Here is a 22,743-nt window from a genome sequence, read left to right as displayed (position 1 = left end):
GTAATCCCAGACAGACTCGATGATGTTGCGATCAGGGCTCTGTGGGGGCCATACCATCACTTCCAGGACTCCTTGTTCTTCTTTACGCTGAAGATAGTTCTTAATGACTTTCGCTGTATGTTTGGGGCCGTTGTCATGCTGCAGAATAAATTTGGGGAAAATCGGATGCCTCCCTGATAGTATTGCATGATGGATAAGTATCTGCCTGTACTTCTCAGCGTTGAGGAGACCATTAATTCTGACCAAATCCCCAACTCCATTTGCAGAAATGCAGCCCCAAACCTGCAAGGAACCTCCACCATGCTTCACTGTTGCCTGCAGACACTCATTCGTGTACCGCTCTCCAGCCCTTCGGCGAACAAACTGCCTTCTGCTACAGCCAAATATTTCAAATTTTGACTCATCAGTCCAGAGCACCTGCTGCCATTTTTCTGCACCCCAGTTCCTGTGTTTTCGTGCATAGTTGAGTCGCTTGGCCTTGTTTCCACGTCGGAGGTATGGCTTTTTGGCCGCAAGTCTTCCATGAAGGCCACTTCTGGCCAGACTTCTCCGGACAGTAGATGGGTGTACCAGGGTCCCACTGTTTTCTGCCAATTCTGAGCTGATGACACTGCTGGACATCTTCCGATTGCGAAGGGAAGTAAGCATGATGTGTCTTTCATCTGCTGCAGTAAGTTTCCTTGGCCGACCACTGCGTCTACGGTCCTCAACGTTGCCCGTTTCTTTGTGCTTCTTCAAAAGAGCTTGGACAGCACATCTGGAAACCCCTGTCTGCCTTGAAATTTCTGCCTGGGAGAGATCTTACTGATGCAGTGTAACTACCTTGTGTCTTGTTGCTGTGCTCAGTCTTGCCATGGTGTATGACTTTTGACAGTAAACTGTCTTCAGCAACCTCACCTTGTTAGCTGAGTTTGGCTGTTCCTCACCCAGTTTGATTCCTCCTACACAGCTGTTTCTGTTAATGATTGTGTTTCAACCTACATATCGAATTGATGATCATTAACACCTGTTTGGTATAATTGTTTAATCATACACCTGACTATATGCCTACAAAATCCCTGACTTGTGCAAGTGTACCTAGAAGAATTGATGCGGTTTTGAAGGCAAAGGGTGGTCACACCAAATATGGATTTGATTTAGATTTTTCTTCTGTTCACTCACTTTGCATTTAGTTAATTGATAAATATAATCTATTAACATGTCTATTTTTGAAAGCATTCATACTTTACAACATTTTTTCACACCTGCCTAAAACTTTTGCACAGTATTGTATAATTTCCCTTACTATGTAGTGTATGTTGTTTGCAACCATTGAGTGGTTCATGTTTCTCCAAATCTGCCTTTAAAAGAGCAAATATAAAAGGGGCCTGTGTTGTGTGATGCACCACCGCTACAGATTCGTTCCCCCGTCAGTATGATGACGAGGTTACATGCTCAAGCTCTTCGTTCTCCCGTAAGTATGATGATGAGGTTACATGCTCAAGCTCTTCATTCCGTCAGTATGATGACGAAGTTACATGCTCAAGCTCTTCGTTCCCCCGTCAGTATAATGACGAGGTTACATGCTCAAGCTCTTCATTCCGACAGTATGATGACGAGGTTACATGCTCAAGCTCTTCATTCCGTCAGTATCATGACGAGGTTACATGCTCAAGCTCTTCGTTCCGTCAGTATGATGACGAGGTTACATGCTCAAGCTCTTCGTTCCCCCGTCAGTATGATGACGAGGTTACATGCTCAAGCTCTTCGTTCCCCCGTCAGTATGATGACGAGGTTACATGCTCAAGCTCTTCGTTCCCCCGTCAGTATGATGACGAGGTTACATGCTCAAGCTCTTCGTTCCCCCGTCAGTATGATGACGAGGTTACATGCTCAAGCTCTTCGTTCCGTCAGTATGATGACGAGGTTACATGCTCAAGCTCTTCGTTCCCCCGTCAGTATGATGACGAGGTTACATGCTCAAGCTCTTCGTTCCCCCGTCAGTATGATGACGAGGTTACATGCTCAAGCTCTTCGTTCCGTCAGTATGATGATGAGGTTACATGCTCAAGCTCTTCATTCCGTCAGTATAATGACGAGGTTACATGCTCAAGCTCTTTGTTGTCAGTATGATGATGAGGTTACATGCTCAAGCTCTTCGTTCCCCCGTCAGTATGATGACGAGGTTACATGCTCAAGCTCTTCGTTCCCCCGTCAGTACGATGATGAGGTTACATGCTCAAGCTCTTCGTTCTGTCAGTATGATGATGAGGTTACATGCTCAAGCTCTTCGTTCCGTCAGTATGATGACGAGGTTACATGCTCAAGCTCTTCGTTCCCCCGTCAGTACGATGATGAGGTTACATGCTCAAGCTCTTTGTTCTGTCAGTATGATGATGAGGTTACATGCTCAAGCTCTTTGTTCTGTCAGTATGATGACGAGGTTACATGCTCAAGCTCTTCGTTCCCGTCAGTACGATGATGAGGTTACATGCTCAAGCTCTTCGTTCTGTCAGTATGATGATGAGGTTACATGCTCAAGCTCTTCGTTCCGTCAGTATGATGACGAGGTTACATGCTCAAGCTCTTCGTTCCCCCGTCAGTATGATGACGAGGTTACATGCTCAAGCTCTTCGTTCCCCCGTCAGTACGATGATGAGGTTACATGCTCAAGCTCTTCATTCCGTCAGTATGATGACGAGGTTACATGCTCAAGCTCTTCATTCCGTCAGTATGATGACGAGGTTACATGCTCAAGCTCTTCGTTCCGTCAGTATGATGACGAGGTTACATGCTCAAGCTCTTCGTTCCGTCAGTATGATGACGAGGTTACATGCTCAAGCTCTTCGTTCCCCCGTCAGTATGATGACGAGTTTATGTGATTTTATCTATTTCAGAAAGCATTGCTCTTAAAATGTTCATGTTCAACTAATAATATTTAGAATACACCTGTAGCTCTGATTAGTCTACAATAACGATAACTGCCTCCTACCCCTCCAGTGGTGCGAGAGCTCTTTAGCTGAATCATTCAGAAAAATATCTCAATGTCAGCACTGCAAGAATCACTTCAAGCTTTGTTTCCCTGTGTTCCATTCTGAGACTTAAATATTGTAACTACATCTATACTGTAGAAGTAATAGGATTACAAGAAATCATTTAAAAACATCTAGTAAGAAAGAAAAAAGAAGGAAGAATTCGATTAAAGCACTTTCCCTCAGGGTAAATTTTTACAATGTGATGCTGTCTTATCAAATCAGCGTCAAAAAGGTGCACATTACCAGGAATCAGCTGGAACTGCAGATTTACAACAAAACACTGTACTCTTTCTGATCTGGAACACCAAATCATCTACATCTGCCATAACACTGCCATCGAAGTGTATCCCTGTTTGCCATCCTTACACAAACATGTGCACACACACACACACACATTCAAATGAAATACATAGCATTGTACCCCAGTCTCTCTCGTTCATTTTACATCATGAGAATATTCCTACATCATGAGAATATTCCTCATGTCTCCCACATAACAGGTAAAAACAAAAATAGCTTTATGCACAGGCGGACACTCGCAGATAAAACATAAACTTAACACAACTCGACAGACACATCAAAAGAAAAAAGCTCTGCAGAGAGCAGAATAAACGTTAGGTAAAGACACACAGTACCTGGTATTAAGGCTGTTATCTTCACTGTCAATAAAGAATCATTTTCTTAACACTGTATTTAAAACATCAGACAGCTTTATTATGATGACTAATAAAAGCTACAGTGATGCATCAGTTTATGGTCTCATTCATAGTTCTTCTTTATGTAACAGTCAGTTTATTAGAATGTAGTGTCTGATAATGGGCCGAGTAGAAAATCAGAATCAACGTTTCACGTCTCACAATCAACTTCAGCCTATGGGTTTGTTTCAACACGTTGTTTACAGTTTTAGCCCCATGTTCAGTGTCATTTATTGCCGTTTGTACCTCACTCCGCCACCTTGCTTGCTAATTATCGTGGTATCCTTGAATAGATCATTGTTTCGGGAACTGGACAAGCCTTGCTGGGCTGAATTATTATTTATTATTATTATTTATTGCTTAGCAGACGCCCTTATCCTGGGTGACTTACAATTGTTACAAGATATCACATTATTTTTTACATACAATTACCCATTTATACAGTTGGGTTTTTACAGGAGCAATCTAGGTAAATTACCTTGTTCAAGGGTACAGCAGCAGTGTCCCCCACCTGGGACTGAACCCCCGACCCTCCGGTCAAGAGTCCAGAGCCCTAACCACCACTCCACTGGCGTCTCCTTGTTCATAAATGTTCTTGTGTTTGCTGTATAACTCAAAGTTAACGCTTTGTGAATAACAGTCTGCATCTTTAAAAGAGGGATGTGTCCTGGAAAACTTATCAGAAACTATTTTTATAAAAGATGTCGTGGAAAAACTTGATAACCCATAATAATTTCAGTTCATTTTTTTATGACAAGCAAGGATAGGGTTAATCACGTTTTTCCAGGGCATCCCTAAATATGTCCATAAATGAAAGGTTTTCCACACAGTAGTGGTTCAGTTTATCTAGACCGGGGTGCTGGCATGTGCAGGGTGACTAACCTGTTTCGCCTGTCGTTGTCCCGTTGTCGTACACCCCCACCCCCACCCACCGAGGGGGAGAGCCAGCAGTTAATAAAACGTTACACCCTGGCTGATTGACGCCAGGGCTGGGAGACAGCTCTGGTGTATAACCATCGTACATCAACGTCATTCAAATGGAGCAGCGAGGAGCACAGTGCATCAATCTCCTGGACTGCGGGGGCAGGGGATCTGTGCTGAGCTGGCTGGCTCATCCCAAACCTGCACTGCACTTATTCACAGTGTCGCTTCAACAGTGGAGGAGGAGCACAAACACCACTCAAGTACCTTTCCTGAGTGAACTACAAGGTAACCTCTGCCCCCTGTCCAAGGGCCAAAAGAATGCTTTTTTAATGGTGCATATTATTTTTGCTTGCTAAGTTCAAAACATTATTGGGGAGGCTGGATGTCACTATTTACTGGAAATACAATGAGCTTATACTGGGCACTATTCAAAAAGCTTTTACTAAATTATTTAAAGAATTAAACTTCCCTATAATCGAATCTGAGGTCTTGCAGATGAGTCTGTTGTACAGTAACACATACACCACAGCCCAGTCAACTGGGTTAAACAAAAATTCAATGTCATGTCCTGTAATGAAGTGGCTGTAAAGGGTTAAATAGTAACATAGTATTTTATCAACTGGAAATGTCCATTGTTTTTGAATATTGCTTGTGAACGATGGGAAATTTGTATGGTTACACCATGAACAAGATAAAAAGGTTGAGGTATTAAATGTAGATTTACACCCTTAGTTAGTTATTACAGTAGAGTTGAAAACCAAAAGAAAACACTCACCTTCATTTTCTTATGTTTTCAGTGGCTGCATTGCTGAAAGAGTGACAGACAAGAGAGCAGAGAGTTAACAGTTTTTACCAAATCTGGGGCAGTATTACAGAACAATTTCCTAACTTGCTTTCCTATCATCGTTCACAAAAGCATTTCCTTAATCGGCAGTGTCAACAATTTCCTAAGTGTCTCATCCTATCCTAACATTAGTTAGGAAATCCTATCTAATGCCAGTCTTATCCATAAACGACTGATCGAGTCTGAATAGAGCAGGTTACAGCTCGAGCTTCAGGGAACTGTCAATAGAATATACAAGTTATGCACAATTCTTCACATCTGGATACATGGCTTTCTCTCTCTGTATGTAAAACCTCAGTGTGACATATGGCTGACTCACTGTATCCCCCTCCAGTTCAAACCAACTGTGACAGGAAACAGAAACATTAACCTGGCTCTAGAACAGGGCATCTCAAAGAGGCTTGAGCACAGAACCACCCCTCACCCTGTGACCATTATTCAGTAAATCATACGCCTTGTTTTAGATGGGGCTGGACAGCGATGCATTAGGACACTGTGTAGCCTTACTCTAATAGCCCGGGTCTCTAATTACAGAAATTCAAAAGCTGCCAATTAAATTACACCAACACTGTCTGCTGCCACCACAGAGGTGGCAGAGATGTATGGGTGGAAGGGCTGATGTGTCTAATTACTAGCTGCAAACCAATATACTCGTGTAGTGTTGGCTTCTAAAAATAGCCAAGGTAAGTGTGAAGAGCATACCACAGAGAATGGATATTATTCCCACAGGAGCATTCTTCAGAATGAAAGAGATTTCAGGTTCATTAGCGCATAGCTGTAAACACGTCGTTTCTGACTGCACCACCGATCACACACACAGTTATGGTAAGTATTCATATAGCAGTTCTATATAATCCACTTTTGTTCTATTCTGTTAAAAAAAAAAAAATCCTATTCCTCAGTATAGCAGGGATGCAGACACTGGAAATGTTTTTAAATCTATATTTACACATTTTTTTGACCTGGCTTTTTGTTATTTGCAGGGCCAATAGAAAATTAGGATAAAAAAGGCCAACAAAATGCTCGGATATATTGTGAGAAGTGTTGAATTTAAATCAAGGGAAGTAATGTTAAAACTTTACAATGCATTAGTAAGACCTCACCTAGAATACTGTGTTCAGTTCTGGTCACCTTGTTACAAAAAGGATATTGCTGCTCTAGAAAGAGTGCAAAGAAGAGCAACCAGAATTATCCCGGGTTTAAAAGGCATGTCGTATGCAGACAGGCTAAAAGAATTTAATCTAATCTATTCAGTCTTGAACAAAGAAGACTACGCGGCGATCTGATTCAAACATTCAAAATCCTAAAAGGTATAGACAATGTCGACCCAGGGGACTTTTTTGACCTGAAAAAAGAAAAAAAGGACCAGGGGTCACAAATGGAGATTAGATAAAAGGGCATTCGGAACAGCAAATAGGAGGCACTTTTTTACACAGAGAATTGTGAGGGTCTGGAACCAACTCCCCAGTAATGTTGTTGAAGTTGACACCCTGGGATCCTTCAAGAAGCTGCTTGATGAGATTCTGGGATCAATAAGCTACTAACAACCAAACGAGCAAGATGGGATGAATGGCCTCCTCTCGTTTGTAAACTTTCTTATGTTCTTAATTGCACCCGCAATTTAAATGACAGAATCTGCAATTTTCATTTTGTTTACAATAATGCAATATTAAATAATATAAATATATCCCTGCTGTGTTAACTTCAAAGAATTAGTTTGCTCCACATTGTTTTTATTTTATTCCTGTATTTCAATTATTTATTTACAGTATTAGGTTTGCCCCAGAATACCATACCCCACCCCCCATTCCCAGCACTTTTCTGCTAGATCAGATCAAATATCTCTGCAATTTTGGACAAAACATTCTGCTATTTTCTATTGGCCCTGATCACTGGTTAGCATTAAACTTTTATACATATGTATTTTACATCTGTCTACCTGATTGGATTTGGAATCACCCTGGTGTGGGGCATGTTCTGGTATACCCAGGTGTGGGGCATGTTCTGGTATAACCTGGTGTGGGGCGTGTTCTGGTATAACCTGGTGTGGGGCATGTTCTGGTATAACCTGGTGTGGGGCGTGTTCTGGTATACCCTGGTGTGGGGCGTGTTCTGGTATACCCTGGTGTGGGGCATGTTCTGATATACCCTGGTGTGGGGCATGTTCTGGTATACCCTGGTGTGGGGCATGTTCTGGTATACCCTGGTGTGGGGCATGTTCTGGTATACCCTGGTGTGGGGCATGTTCTGGTATAGCCTGGGTACGTTGATTACTCTGGAAAGCCAGGCTTAAGCATCATTGCGGATGACGTCCACCCAACAATACTGCACATGTACCCTGACAGTAATGACTATTTTCAAGACCACTCTGCTATAATTGTGTGTAAATGGTTGGAGGAGCAAGACGGGGACTTCAGGAATCTCCATGGCCACCACCAACCCTGGATCTCAATCTAATTAAGCATGTATAGGATGAACTTGAACAATGCATGTATCATTACGATCCTATGCCTACCAATTGTGTGAAATATTAATGACTGAATAAAGTGTTATTCCTAAAGGGGTGTACAAGTAATGGACAAAAACAAGGCTGCGGCAAGAAGGCAAGAGTTACAACACAACTTCTACAGTACAAACCAAACCTTACTACTGTGTAAAACCATGGACACTAAAACGTAGGGGAACTGTCCAAACATCCTTTTTTTGGTGCCACTGTACAGGCAAGTACTGAAAGAAGGTGTTTTTTTTTAGTATTCAAACTCTAAAAGAGCCTTTTGTTCCTAAAAGAAGTGGGTCAGAACGTACACTCGCAGGATTTGGGGTTTTACAGATGTAACCCTTGGGAGCATTGCTCTGGAACGTATGCATGTCTCTTCAGACTGCACACTCCAACGTGTTTGCTTAGAAGCCAGGTCTCCTGTGAAAGAGGAGGCGGCTTCGCTTGCCACAAACTGGCTGCAGAATCCCAGGGAGCGATCGACAGCCTCCTCAATTCAGCCCCACTGCTTATCCTTTCGGAGGCGTCCAATCAGAATAAGGTGGCAGCTCATTAAGATAACACAGGAATGCGTGGCTCAGAGCTCGTTCAATGCAGTTCATTTCATCCCTTTGTTTTATGCGGGGCCTCCTTTGTTTGATCCATAAAAGCCAGATGGCACAACAAAGGCAGCTGTCTCAAATGTTTAAGTGGCATCTTTGATTATGTAAATCGCTCTGCCACTTCTTTCATACCAACGTGCACAGGTGTCAAATGAATTATCTCCCAGTCCTGCAGGGACCCAGGTTTTAAGGAAAGCAATGCCAAGGATTTTAGACTGACGTGGTGAAAGGGAGCCCAAGTGAAATGAGTTTGTGGAACAATTTCTTAACTTGTACTGATTTTTACTGATGATTACTTAATTTAGTTTTAATGTACTGTATCTCAAACAATTATTACAGTCAGAATTGATTATATTTCCTAATATGTCATTGCTTAGATTTTGTATATCCTTTTAAAGGTGTTCTCTATGGTTGTTTCTGCTTTGATCGTTATTTACCAGGCTTACTAACTATTCCAATGAAAATGCTATTCTAATGCTATTTTCAACCACTGGGTCTTCTGAAAAGACTCCCGAATGCTGAAAAATGACCACCAGGGGAGTGCAGCTGCTATTTCGGTCCCCTCTGTAACAGTGATTTTGTAGTATGATTACTCAAACCATGAACATTCATCAAGCCTGGCTTTGCACCTGCTAGTTGGAGCCAGTATAGGGTTGCCAAATGTAAAGGGAAAGGCATCTCTGATAGAATGGTTAAGGGGGTACGCCAAGGTGGGAAAATGAAGACTACCCTCATGTTACTGAGCTATAAGTTTGTAAAAATGTAAGTTTGATATACAGATTATGATACACTCAATAACTTGTCCATAGCAGGTTTCATCATAATTGGACACATGGGTCTCTCTATCTATATTGACCTGCAGTATAATGTAGGTGTGCCCACCTCTGCTTTAACCCCTGGCAGGGATATGCCACAACAAAACAGATGAATGCATTACACCAATGAAGGCACGCTTGGCTTGGCTTTTACATGTTGTAATTAAAAGAAACAGGAAAAACGCTTACCTGTTTTAGATTCTTCGTCTTCAGTTTCCTGCCCCTGTTCAACTGACAAAAACAAAATAAATAAACAAGCCAGTCAGCAACACAAACACAGTTAGATGTACAAAATAGAGCCCTCAGTATCATGCAGGGGATTTTAGAACACTTTAGTGAACAGATGTCTGCAATAGAATGCCCATAGCAAGTCCTCAAAACAGAATAAACAGTTCTCTAGACACATTCTGCAGATTTCCACCCAGGTGTCCCTGGATATGCCCAACACTATACTGTAAGTGTATTACATCCACAGACACGTGTGGAAGACTGCGGCAGCTCCATGTGCTCACTTATTATGCCATCTCTCATTTCCTTTACACAGAGATTCACGTTTTCACTGAGCAAAATGGAACATACCTTTGAGTTCAAATGTGATATATAAAGAGGGAGTTATTTAAATAAATTTGGGTATTCATGATAATAGCACATTTAATGCACATTTAAGGCTACATCTAAAGCATACATCCAAATCACTTAATTGTAAAACAGGGCCCAGAACAGCAAGTGAATGTACTCAGAATTTAAAATACTACTTTAAGATTTGAGGTACGCTGTACTAAATGAGACACTATGACTATAAATCTACGTTTATTAGATTAGCTCTTGGTATATGTTCTTTCCCCTACTTAAATAAAACAAACCATACCAGCTGCTTACTGTTAGTCAGTGTCACTGGCTGGAAATCAGCAGCAATAGTATTAGGTGTGCAAAGACTTTATTCATTTTCTTTCGTATAGGGTCAATTTTTAAGCAATTACAAAAGGGATAAATATAATTTCAATGGTATAAAACTAGAAAGAAACTACTCAGAACAATATCGATGTGGCCCTTCCTGCATTGGGCTTGTTCAGTGTTGTGGCTGGATGACTGGGTACCCCTGAGTGAAATGGAAAAAGAAGAGAACTCCAGTAACAATAAGGATTGAGTGAGAATGATGCTATTGAAAGATGGGAAGGTAATGTTTTTGAACGCCTTGGTTATTAGTCCTTTATGATAGTTGCATCTGGGTTAGACAACAATATATTCTCAATTCTTTTCACACATCCACTGCAGTTAACCTACTTTACGTTCCAGTCAGTTTTAAGAATCTCTTTAAAAACAGCCATAATCTCCGGGAGCCTCAAAGAGGCTTATAAATGGAGCCTCGCTCCCCTGTCGTTCAACTACTTTGCGGAAAGTTGAGACAGCAGGTCAGATTTATTCTCAGAGTTCAGGAATCTCATTTCTAGGCTGTGTGGCCTCTGCTTCAGGCTGGCTGGATTGTTTTTGAAATCTGATATATTCCCCTTTTGGGAAGTGCTTGAAATCTTGCACCAATTCCATCAGTATTTAGCTTTTTTTCTAGAAGTTACTGAGTTCAATAAAATAAAGAATTACAACATTTCATTCCACATACCCCACGAGTTAACTTCAGAGTACTTTTAACCCGTAAGTGTCTGATAAAACAGTATGCTGTTAAAAGCTTTAATATACTGTATGTGGCTAGATAAGGGGGTCCCCAGTTGCTCCCCTGGTAAAGCACTGCTGGGTGGAGTGCATGCCGAGTAATGCAAGTGTGGTTTGAATCCTGTCCACACCAAGCTGTCAGTCCTAGCTAGGAACCCACAGAGAGAGCTGCATTGGCTTTTGTGACCCCTGCTGGTCAGACGCTCCAGTGCAGGCACAGAGTTCCGAGGCTGAGCCCTTTTCTCCAGGATTCAGTCTTTAGGAACATCCTTGACCCAGAGTCCTCCTGATCAGTAACAGGGTTAGAGCGGTGAATGACATTCCTGTTGGGTTTTTCAAACTTTAAATGAAAAAACTGGGTTAAAACAATACAAATGCTTTAAAAGTGATTGCCAAAAAGCTAGAGGAACAGCTAAGACAGAAAGAGATGCCTTCTCTTGATTGAATGTAATAGCAGCTGCTGCTGTCATCAGGGCTGTGTCTCTTGGCCGGCTTTGCAGAACAGCTAACGGATGGGTTTCACAGGCTTTCACAAGATGTTGCTTGAGCTACGTCAAATCTTGGCGAGGTTTTCTAAAGAGCCTTTTCTTTAATATCTGACCCCTACACCTTATAAGCAAGGATATTTCAATTTCTACGGATATTTTCACAGATTTTGACCCAAAAAAATGGGTTGTACCTGCAATTTTGTAACAAATCAATGCTTTCGAAGAGTGAGAAATGAACTAAAGGGGGGTCAATCTTAAGAATCAAGTTGTGTGTGTGTTATGTGAGGAGAAAGACAGTGGAGAAGAGCTCTAAACTGGGTGTACTTAAACCCAAGAACAGACACCCTGCTAACACAGGACATACTTCTGAATGCAATCAGCAATTCATGGAATATCAGGGGTAAGAATGTGATCATGTAAATCATAAGAGTGTTAGTAATATCACATGTTTTAGAAAGACAAGAAACTGGGTCACCTTTAGGACGTCTTAATATAGCGGCGTAAAAACAGGAGGGTGTGCAGGATACTCAAAGAACTGTAGCCAATTAGTCACGTAAGGGCACTGCCTTAGTTAAGATGCATATATAAACTGAAACAGAATACCATACAGTGAGCTCTCAGACCTGACTGCCACACTTACAACTCCTGTCTGGCCTGTGAGAGAGATCCTGTTTATATTGAGCAATTATCTTGTAATCATTTAAACTAGCTGACTCTTATATTTCATCTAGAGATATATGTTTGCAATAACGGTGTTGTTTCTGTATTATCAATAACCAATAGATATTGTCACTTAATAAACCGTGTAATTAGATTATTCTAAATCCACTGTTATTGTCTCTGTTATTCTCTATTCATTGATACAAGGCTTAGGATATTTGATATAGCGAATTATAATCAAAACCACAACCCTACAGTAACACTGACAATTTATAAGGAAGCCTAAAATAATAAACGTTTCAACAACGTGTTGTACTGTCCTGGGTCCTATTCACAAGCTTCAACTCTGACTTATTTAAAGAAGGGCAGTTTAAAATAAAGATATATTACAAATATTCTGATACTGGATGTGTTAATAACAATTACATGAATATTAAACATAGAACATTCTATTAAAATAGGAATGTTTATTTACTTATTTTCTTACTGAAACTGGCTGCCGTTTTAAAATATTTTCCATGCCAGCTCTGCGTTTTGATTTACCTAGTTGTTCTTTTCCATTTCAAAATCACAAGTGTAAAGCTTTAGTAAATTCTAAAGCAACATCAGAATCCAGGAGCATAATGGAATAGCACATTCAATTACATTCCATCAGACTGAATCACAGCCGGTAATATCTCCAGCTCCATAATCATACCACAGACGTTTTCACATTTTTCAACATGGACCCTGCAATTTACTGAGTCTGATGCAAGTAAATGTTGAAGCTGAGCTAGAAGAATGCATTCAGTGGAAGGTATACAAACCTGTGTTATCTTACATAAGTTGCAGCCATTTGCAAACACCCATAAAGAATATTATTATTATTATTATTATTATTAGTTTATTTAGCAGACGTCTTTATCCAAGACGACTTACAGAGACTAGGGTGTGTGAACTATGCATCAGCTGCAGAGTCACTTACAATTACGTCTCACCCGAAAGACAGAGCACAAGGAGGTTAAGTGACTTGCTCAGGGTCACACAATGAGTCAGTGGCTGAGGTGGGATTTGAACCGGGGACCTCCTGGTTATAAGCTCTTTTCTTTAACCACTGGACCACACAGCCTCCTTAATACAAGTAAAATACAAGCCCATTATGGAGTTATGTTGGCTTGTTTTCTACTTTGACCCAAATAAGACACTTTTTCCTACTACCACTTTAATAAGTTAACTTCCTGTGTGACAGGTGATAGAACCCCAGTTCTTTAAGTAAAGCATAGAATATGAGGCTCAGGAGGGTGTCTATGACCTGTCATAGTGAACTTATTAGCAACAGACTTCACTCGAGTCAAATAACAATAAAAGGTCAGAAAACAAGTCATTGTTTTCACATAAATTATTTTTGTTTTTTTAAACTCTTTTAAAAGTCACCCTGAAAGGACGATGGTAAATACAGCCTCATTAACACAGGCTAGCTGTTTTTTTTAATGCTTTTTTTTAAAAAAAAAAAAATGAGAAAAAACTTTTGAAGGATTTTGATGAATAACTTTTTGCATCCCTGTTAGAACAGCACAAGATCATGAAAATGAAAAAATAATTGAATCATTCATGAAGGATGTTTAGATCTGTTTTTATCCCCACAGAACAATGTGCAACAGAAAAGAGCTAGACCAGCACTTCATGATTAGACTGGCTCATTTTTCAAGTCAGCAGCCAAAAAAAGGGCTTACTGACACCCAGCTAACTTTTTTGAATCACGCCCCCCTCATCAAAAATGCCACAAACTTTTAAAACCCTGTTTCTCCAGCCACACTTGTGTTTTTAATAAACAGTCTGTCATCACAGAACATCACCACAGACGACACACTGAGGACGAGGTTCGTCTGCAGAGCCAACAAAGGTCAATCCAACTTCCAAGTAACTTTCTTCACATTTCCAAACTTTTAGTTTTTTAGATGAAGATGCACCAGCACAATCGCTTATTCACCCCACACCGATTCATGTTGTACATGGGCAGCAGTGTGGAGTATGGGGCAGCAGTGTGGAGTAGTGGTTAGTCCTCTGGACTCTTGACCGGAGGGTTGTGGGTTCAATCCCCAGTGGGGGGACACTACTGTTGTACCCTTGAGCAAGGTACTTTACCTAGATTGCTCCAGTAAAAACCCACCTGTATAAATGGGTAATTGTATGTAAAAATAATGTGATATCTGTATAATGTCAAATAATGTGATATCTTGTAACAATTGTAAGTCGCCCTGGATAAGGGCGTCTGCTAAGAAATAAATAATAATAATAATAATAATACTGAATAAGGGTGCAATGCAGCGGGAACAGAACGGTCACTGATTCAGAAACACAAAATCGCCTGGCGTTGGGTCTCTGCTTTATTAAGCATGGTTTTACACACTAAATAAGTACCGGTGTATCTTCCCATATTATACCCCCTATGAGATTATACCCAGGTACATTCCTGGAATATTTTCTGACGTCTTCCAGTATCTACCCCACCTATAAGGAAACATTATTAGATAAAAACACACATGTCAAACCCAAACCCTTTGCTAAATTGATATTGCTGTATGAATTACTGTGAGATAGCAGAATAATAACAGTATACTCTGTTTTGAAATTCCCAAAATAAAATGCACCTTGAAAATATATCATGAAAATAAAGTATTGTATTTATTTATTTATTGGTTTGTTTATGTATTTATTTGTAGTTACACATATTTTAAATGTTCTGATCATCTTCTGTTAATTGGTTAATTAGTGGATTAAATATTGGAAGAGGTTTTCCACAAGTTTTAAAACAGCAGTTTTTTGGGGTTCAGTGCCCACATTAGAATTACTCTTTATTTCATCTATCTATCTATCTGTCTGTCTATCTATCTATCTATATGTGCATGTATGTATGTATGTATGTATGTATGTATGTATGTATGTATGTATGTATATATCAAACAGGCCCTGTACATTGTTAGATATACTGCTTCAGCTTTATTTGTAATATATTTACATATATTGAATACATTTTCCCCACTATAATTTAAATATATTCTACAGTATATTTACTATATACTATATTTAGGTATATTTTAAATATATACTACAATAAATTTTAACTAAATGTTAAATATATTTCTGAATACATTTCCCTGCTATGGGGTCGATTATGTAAGTTCTATTCAGTTACTACAACCTTCAAGTCATAATACTGGAGGGGTAGATTCTGGGAGGAGGGGGTAGACACTGGAAGACATCAGAATCTACCCCGGGGTAATCTAGGAGGGGGGTAGATTTTCAGACTTTACACCGTTATCATGGGGTAAAATAAAAACATTTAATAATAATAATAATAATAATAATAATAATAATAATAATAATAATAATAATAGATAGATAGATAGATATTTTGTAAAATTCCCATTTCGGACTTGTGTAAAATTTTATTTTTTTTATGACTATAATTGCTATATTAGAAAGCTCACCGAGCCCCTCCCTCTCCCCCTCCCTGCCTGAGGCTGGTCCTCCGCCCCTGCCTCCCCACTGCTCTTTACACTGACATTTCCACACAAATGCACGGCATGTCCGAGGGCTGTGTGCCAGAGCTTTCACTGGGATGCACTGCTGCTTCTTATAACTCAGCACAGGCAGTCATTTACTCAAGGCTCTAAGGCGTCCGGTTAACTATCCAGTCATCTAAGGCAGGGGTCGGCAACCCCCGCACGTGTGCCAGAGTGTGGCACCCGAAGCCCTTTTCAAACTCTTAATCTCAAGATTTTTTTTTCAAACTGTCTAATGTCACAAAAATGTACCCGATTAATCTTAATAAATAAAACTAAAATAGTACTGACAAGAAAAAGGAACGTGTCAGTCCAAAAGCAAACCGGGTTTATACTCAAACGCTGCATTGCACTTCTGTTCAGACAAATGTATGCATTTTGCAGATCATTTCCTCTGCATCTCAAACAAGTGACTGGGTGATGCGTGCCTAAAGCAGCGAATCATCTGCTGTTATCTGTGTTGAACTTTAACCTCGGGAAGTGATTCATTGTTTTAATTGAAATCATATTTAATTTTATTACCAAAGTTAGAGAAAAAAACCCACAATTAATGGTTTCCATAATAAAAAGTGACAAATGTAGTTTATGCAGATATTTATATTACTGTACGTATACATTTTGTTTAATGCGAATAATTAGGAAACGCTGATCTTCAGTGTGCCTGGGGTGGCGGGAGCTGTACAGTAGAAAAACAGCATAATTGAAAGCTTTACGGTGTGTACTTGATTTCTGTAATAAAATTATGGATCAGAAAAGAGCAAAACTAGATATCTGAATTTTTCAACAGGCAAAGCTCAAGCATCTGGATATCAAAGTTCACGTCTTTGTGAAGTGACCCTGAAAGTGAACGCGACTACCAACGCAAGATAAGATGTCTGCATGTTGGGCTTCCCTTTCTAAGTATGCTTGCATGAAAAAGGTGGCTTTTGCATTGCTGTCTGCCTTTGGCTCTACTTATCGATGTGAACAGGTGTTTTCACATATGAAACCCGAGTCCCGTTAGAAGCCGTCTGACCACACACAATTCTGATGCCCGTTTGCATCTGATGACACACAACTACCAGCCTAACACATCCAGCCTCAGCAGCCAGAAGCAGGGCCAAGGAAGCCATTGAGAGAGGTGATAATAACTGCAAGTTAAGGATTTTGTGAATATTTTTTATTATTATTATAATTTGTTTTGTTATAATTTGAGCCCAGTTATCCTGTGCTGAAAATACATGTGACAAATGTTTCGACTTGGGTCTTCAGTGTTACTGAAGAAGACGCGAGTTGAAATGCTTGCTACTTGTGTTGTTTTTTTTAATATCCTACAAGGTCTAAGTCTGAGTAGTTGGATGTTTCAGTTGTCTATATAACGGCAGCTAAATTGTTCAGTTACTTTTTTTGTTGGTGAATATAGGGCTAAAATAACCGCTGAAAGAATTCCGTTCATGATATATTATTTAAATCAGCGCAGTGTGTGTATACACTATTAAAAAAAAAAGGTATTGATTTAGCACCATTACTATACGTGTTGCACTCGAACTCTGCCAAATAACATTGCCGACCCCTGATCTAAGGTATCCTTTCATAACAGCCTAAATGCAACGTAGTGCCTTAATAATTGATTTTCAGAGAAATAGAATAATCAAAAGCAATACTTTTTCAACTGATTGCATGTATGACTAGAAACACCACCCGTAGCACTGTCAGCACGGCATGGGGCCAGCAGCCAGGTACAGATTCAACATTACTGCAAATTGGGATACGTGATCATTCCTAAATAAATACCACCCGCAATTCCTTCATGGATACTGCATTGGGGGCTTTCTCCAAAGTTATTTTTAGACTGTGCAAATTACTGAAGTTTGGATACAGAAGCACCTGCCAGCAGAGCACAGACTACCATCGCTCTGTGAAAGACGTCTTTCACCTTTGTGACTGAAATGGCTGCAATAGGGTGATGCAGCTTGTATATATGACATAAGACATGTCAAAGATTTCATTTGCCTTATAAATTCACCATTTACGTGAGACCTAAAGTGTGTGCTACAGATGGTAGGTGTTCCTAACATTTGGTCCACGCATGTGAACACACCATCCGTTCCCATCTAGCTGTTTTATTCAGGAGGACCGTGCTTTCACTAATTTCCCTCTAAAGCTACTGCTGTCCAAAACACAAAGGGAACTGACTCCCCCTAGTGGGAGAAAGGTGCAGCACAAGTCCACCACACACACCCTGTCACTGTATAAACCAATGCATCAGCTTCCACGTCTACAGAACAGAAATTCAGCAATGTAAAGGAAAAATCAAAATGAAGAGTGGCTTTTGAGAGGCCTCACTTCTCTCTGGTCTGGTTTTGAACCCTGTTTCTTTACAGTGGAAGCTGGGAGTATTCAATATGTCTGTCCCACTGAACTCCATTAAAAGATAAGACAGCTTAAATTACCTTCCTCCTCACAACAGAGCTGTGAGAGCTGGGCTTTTCTTGACAGTTGAAATTATCTTTTTCTTTTATCAAAAGACATCTTTATATATTTGGAGAACTCAAAGAAATTCTCAGGGGGGGAAATGATACCAAACCAAGACGAAGCAGATGAAAACTCATTTTCCGACTCCTCGGGTTTAGGTCTTTGCTGCAAATGGGTCATCTAAGATCTTCCAATGCAAGTTGCTAGCAATAGTGGCACAACATGTTGCCGTCTCATTCACTGGAACAACAAACAATCCTTGCTCGTTATAGCACCCCCGGTGTGAACACTCCCCTGACATTGCGCCACGTATCCCTTCTGGACCCATGTGCCCCAGCACAAATCAATGCTACTGTCCCCTGTTACACTGCCCCCCTCGCTGGCTGCCATCTGCCACTGCAGCAAGCCAAGCATTGCAGTCGCCAAGTTACCACCAGCAAGATACTCATTTCAACTCGAATGCAGAACGTCACTGCTTAATCCCCAACACGTTATCTTTGTGTTATTGTCATAGATTTCCAGCATGCAGGTTTTATAGTTTATTGGATATGAATGACCCTTGTTACATTCCACCCCTCTTTCCAGCACCAGTCTGGTACCTGCCCTGTATAACACTGTGTTCACACCACACTCCCAACATTACCTATGTTAACCCCCATTCCTATTGTGTGCTTCTGCTATCACCAATGGGTCAGTCCAGCTCAACTGGATCAGGGGGTTAGTTGCTTAAATTCATTATTTTTAGGTTGGGAGGACAGTGAAACAGACTTTAAAATAAAAAAATCATAGCTGTTGTGCTCTTCAGTTTGTAATAGTAAACAGAGTAAAGAAATCTTGCCATACTGTCCGTGTTGCACTTGTTTAGCCACTTCGAGGATGAAATTGTCCCCACCCCTTCAATGGCTTCTTGCCCGTCACTAACCAACCAGCTGCCTCCCCGAATGACTCGCATGCTTTGACCCAGAAGGTTCTGCTTCCTGGGAATCAGGCATGAAAATTGAAAACTTTCTTTATCCAGACATCGTATTTTAAAATGCATGTTTGCTATAGATGTATTTCTTTGACATGGTATATTTGAGACCTATGTAGAGCAGCTAATGGAAGTGCAACATGGGTGAGATTTTTGTGTCTTCTCGCCATGCACTTTAGTAGCTCTGGATGATTTTCTCAGTCTCACCCGCGGGTCCCTCTTTGCAGCTCTCACGGATCTTGTGACGGCAGATGTACGCCAGGGCGATCAGCAGTCCCAGGAGGCACACAGCCAGTCCAACCGTCACCCAGAGCGCCAGCGGGGGGAAAGACATATGCTGACCTGCAGGGGGAGACACACAACACAGCAGCTTGTTATAGGGGTCCAACACAGTTACAACTCTGCACCGACAATATATCAAAAACGTGTGTCAGTAACATACGCCTGCGTGTAATACAAAATGAGATCTACTCAGAACATCAAGCACCAAGGCCTATCTCCAACGTAAGCACATGCAAGCATGTAACTGTGAAGAATGTGTCAATGCTCAAACTAAGATATATGTCCACAATGTAGACATATCTAAAATGTAAAGTGTGACATACTGACCGACAGACAAGGCACACACATCTTAAGTCAACAAGGTTTTTTTTGTTTTGTTTTGTTTTTTTTTTTACAAAAGGGCCCTTTCATTACAACTGGACAAGTGGTTCTCTAGATATACACTAGACCCAAAACATACTAGACATACTGTATATTTGAGAGGTTACATGTTAAGGAGAAAACCATTTAGCACTTGAAAAAAGAAACTATTAACACCCCCAGGTGAGGATAGCCCATTTCCACTGAAGTCTGCGCTACATATTGCAGGTGATTATTTATTCTTGTGTCTGCTTTATTTTAGTACTGCAGTGGCAGCTTAAGATACTAAAGAAAAACAGGTTGAGTAAAACAAAGCAGAGCAGAGCTGTGCTCTTCTCATTTTCCAGCAGCCTCGCTGCCCCTCTGAACCGCTCCAGGGCTCCTCCATCACAGGCTGCCACATATTCCTGGAGGGATCAGCCACACAACTGCACAGCACAATGAACCACAGGGCCAAAACATGATAAGCTGTTGCAAAGAAGCAGGCCGACTGGGTAGAAAGCAGGGAGAAGCTGTAGCACGAGGAGGTCAATGTGAGCTTGAACTGAAACAATTACTGGTATAAAATAGAAATGTGTCATTCCTGTACTGACTAGAGCAGGCTCGGGAATGTGCTATTACCAGTGTAATGGGAATCCATCATCAGAATCCTGCAGGAATATGCATATCATGCATTCCACACACCAAGACTGCAGATTCAATTCAAGCTGTCAGATACTTTTAGAAATATTTAAGGCAGGTAAGTCATAAAACAATAAAATAAGTCAATTACTATTTAAGCATTAATGTTTTGTTTTCAATCAATCTACCTGCAGTGATTTAGAGGACAGATCTCAAACCCTAGTGCACTAGAGCAGCCATTTTGAACAGAGCTTTGAAACAGACTTTAAAGTTATAAGTGTAAAAAGTTGTCAGGATGTTAAAGAAAAGAAAAAACGACAACATTATTTAAACAGTTGTAGCAACACGTGGGGATGTTTAACACTGTATTTTTCAGTACCCCGCTACTCTTTAATGCGGTTTTAAACCAAACAAAGGTTTTTGTGTAGGATGACATTTTTAAATGGGTTTTTAGGACTTTTGGACTGTATCCCTGCTGCTGTACTGCTTAGTTAACTTTTAGAGGACATGTTCCCTGTGTGATAATAACCGCTCTACATAACCTCACAAGGCTACTCAAGTGAAAATCAAAAGTTGAAGTAACTGTTTTATACACAAAACTATGCTGCCTTATCTGTTGGATTTTATTTCACATAAAACAACTGAAACTTCATTTTTTACAACGATAAAAAAAGTATTAAAAAACTTATTTTATCAATTTTTTTTTTCTACATGGCGACTAGAAGGTTTCTTGTCCTCTATTTGTGATGTGTCTGTGTTTGTGATTCAGGAGGGCGAGAAAGGGTTAAGTCCGTGTGTGTTTTTGCCATCCCTGAGGGCACACTGATAAAGATAAATGCTGTTGCTGGCTATCATTTCTCCTGTAACCCCTGGGACTGGCAGATTGGATTTTTTCTTCTGTTGGTTGATGATGTGATTTTGTTTTCTGCAGAATAGATTTGTCACTAATGGCTCTGTTTGCAGTGATGTCTCTCTCCCTCTCCCTCTCTCAATTACTTTCTGCTAGAGGAAGGTGGGGTGGGGGCTGATGAGTGATAGAGCCATGGCTCAGGTGGTGGAGTCTGTGTAAAGTCACATTATCACACTCCCTCATCCCCACTTGACAAGACTGCCTTCTCCCTTCCCAGCCAGTCTTTCCTACAGTGACAAGCAAGAACGCCAGTTTGGCTTTGTGGATGTAATAGATTGTGGCGTGTCACAGAGCAGCTGGGGGATTACCCCTGATGCCTTCATAGAGATCTTACCATTGGGATACATTTAAGTAAGTACCAGACATTAGAACCCCCTAAGCTTGCTATGGAAAGATAGAGGACGACATGTTGATTATAACACGCTATTGTACTTCAAGACCAGAACAAGCATTCTAGTGAATATTGCCCAATATGAATTACTAACATGCTCTATGTCTCACATCATTCTATATGAAAGATACACTATATTATGGTGTATTTGATGTAACAATGTTTTTTGTTTTTTTTTATTACATTATAAGTTTTGTAATTGGTCAAACTCCCAGTAGCTTCGTTCCTTGGCTGTGGTTTTCAGTAACCATTTTCATTTTCCTGTTTGTGGTCCTTCCTGTGAACTCTTGAAATGAACAAAGTTTAGATGGTGTTTTCAAAAAGTTTTAGATGTGGTCCTAATACCTGTTTCCTTAGGATTTTTCTTGACTGTACTAGTTCAGCCTTCTCCCTGGAGACTTGAAGCAATGAAACAGAATTACAAAACACTCCTTGACTAAACACACCCCAGAACCACAACCATTATCACAGCTATGTGCTAGCTGTGTGTCACATACAAGTGGGCTTGTCTAACAGTCAGTGTTGCTCTGATGAACACTGCTATCCTGCCATGTGACAAGCCTCATGATAATCTCCCCTCGTGAAATCCGTGACTTCTCATTTTAAGACTCATTCTACTGCTGGTTAAGAATATTGGTCACACTTTAGGATTACACAGTGTAACAATTTCTTTTTTTTTTTTTGGTTCCAGGGTAGTAAGTGTTATTTCCTAATTGCTTATGCCTCAAAAGTATAGAAAATGGCTATTATTCCCCACAAACTTTGCTTTTGTGACCAGGACAGTGATATTTTGAAATCTACCTATTTTCCAGAACATTCCAGATAGATTCAGTGCTGAGTAAACTCGGAGTAACTTCTAGAACTTTCTAGAACTTTCCAGAAATATAAATAGTAGTATAAATACAGGGGCCTTAAGCCCACCAGTTCAGTTTAGTTCCAGCTGCCTAAGTGGATACATACAGCTCTGGAAAAAATTAAGAGACCACTGCAAAATTATCAGTTT

The 22,743-nt window shown here is 40.4% G+C and overlaps 1 protein-coding gene across 2 annotated transcripts in view; it reads right to left on the bottom strand.

Annotated features, from left to right (window-relative positions):
* LOC117429675 (CD276 antigen) overlaps positions 1-22,743 on the bottom strand; it is an 84,090-nt gene that overhangs the window by 10,457 nt on the left and 50,890 nt on the right. The window contains exons 5-7 of one of the 2 annotated variants that reach the window (XM_058998428.1): positions 19,384-19,518; positions 9,581-9,622; positions 5,409-5,441 (exon numbers count right to left, since the gene is read on the bottom strand). In XM_058998428.1, coding sequence (XP_058854411.1) covers positions 5,419-5,441; positions 9,581-9,622; positions 19,384-19,518 — 200 coding nt within the window. In that variant the 3' untranslated portion in view covers positions 5,409-5,418. Of the gene's footprint in view, positions 1-5,408; positions 5,442-9,580; positions 9,623-18,732; positions 19,184-19,383; positions 19,519-22,743 lie in introns of those variants that run through there. The other variant, XM_058998427.1, reaches the window with a different exon arrangement.

Source organism: Acipenser ruthenus, chromosome 24, assembly GCF_902713425.1.
Source record: "Acipenser ruthenus chromosome 24, fAciRut3.2 maternal haplotype, whole genome shotgun sequence".
NCBI lineage: Eukaryota > Metazoa > Chordata > Actinopteri > Acipenseriformes > Acipenseridae > Acipenser > Acipenser ruthenus.
Note: the sequence above shows the minus strand (reverse complement) of the source record. Positions and strands in the feature narration are given on the sequence as shown.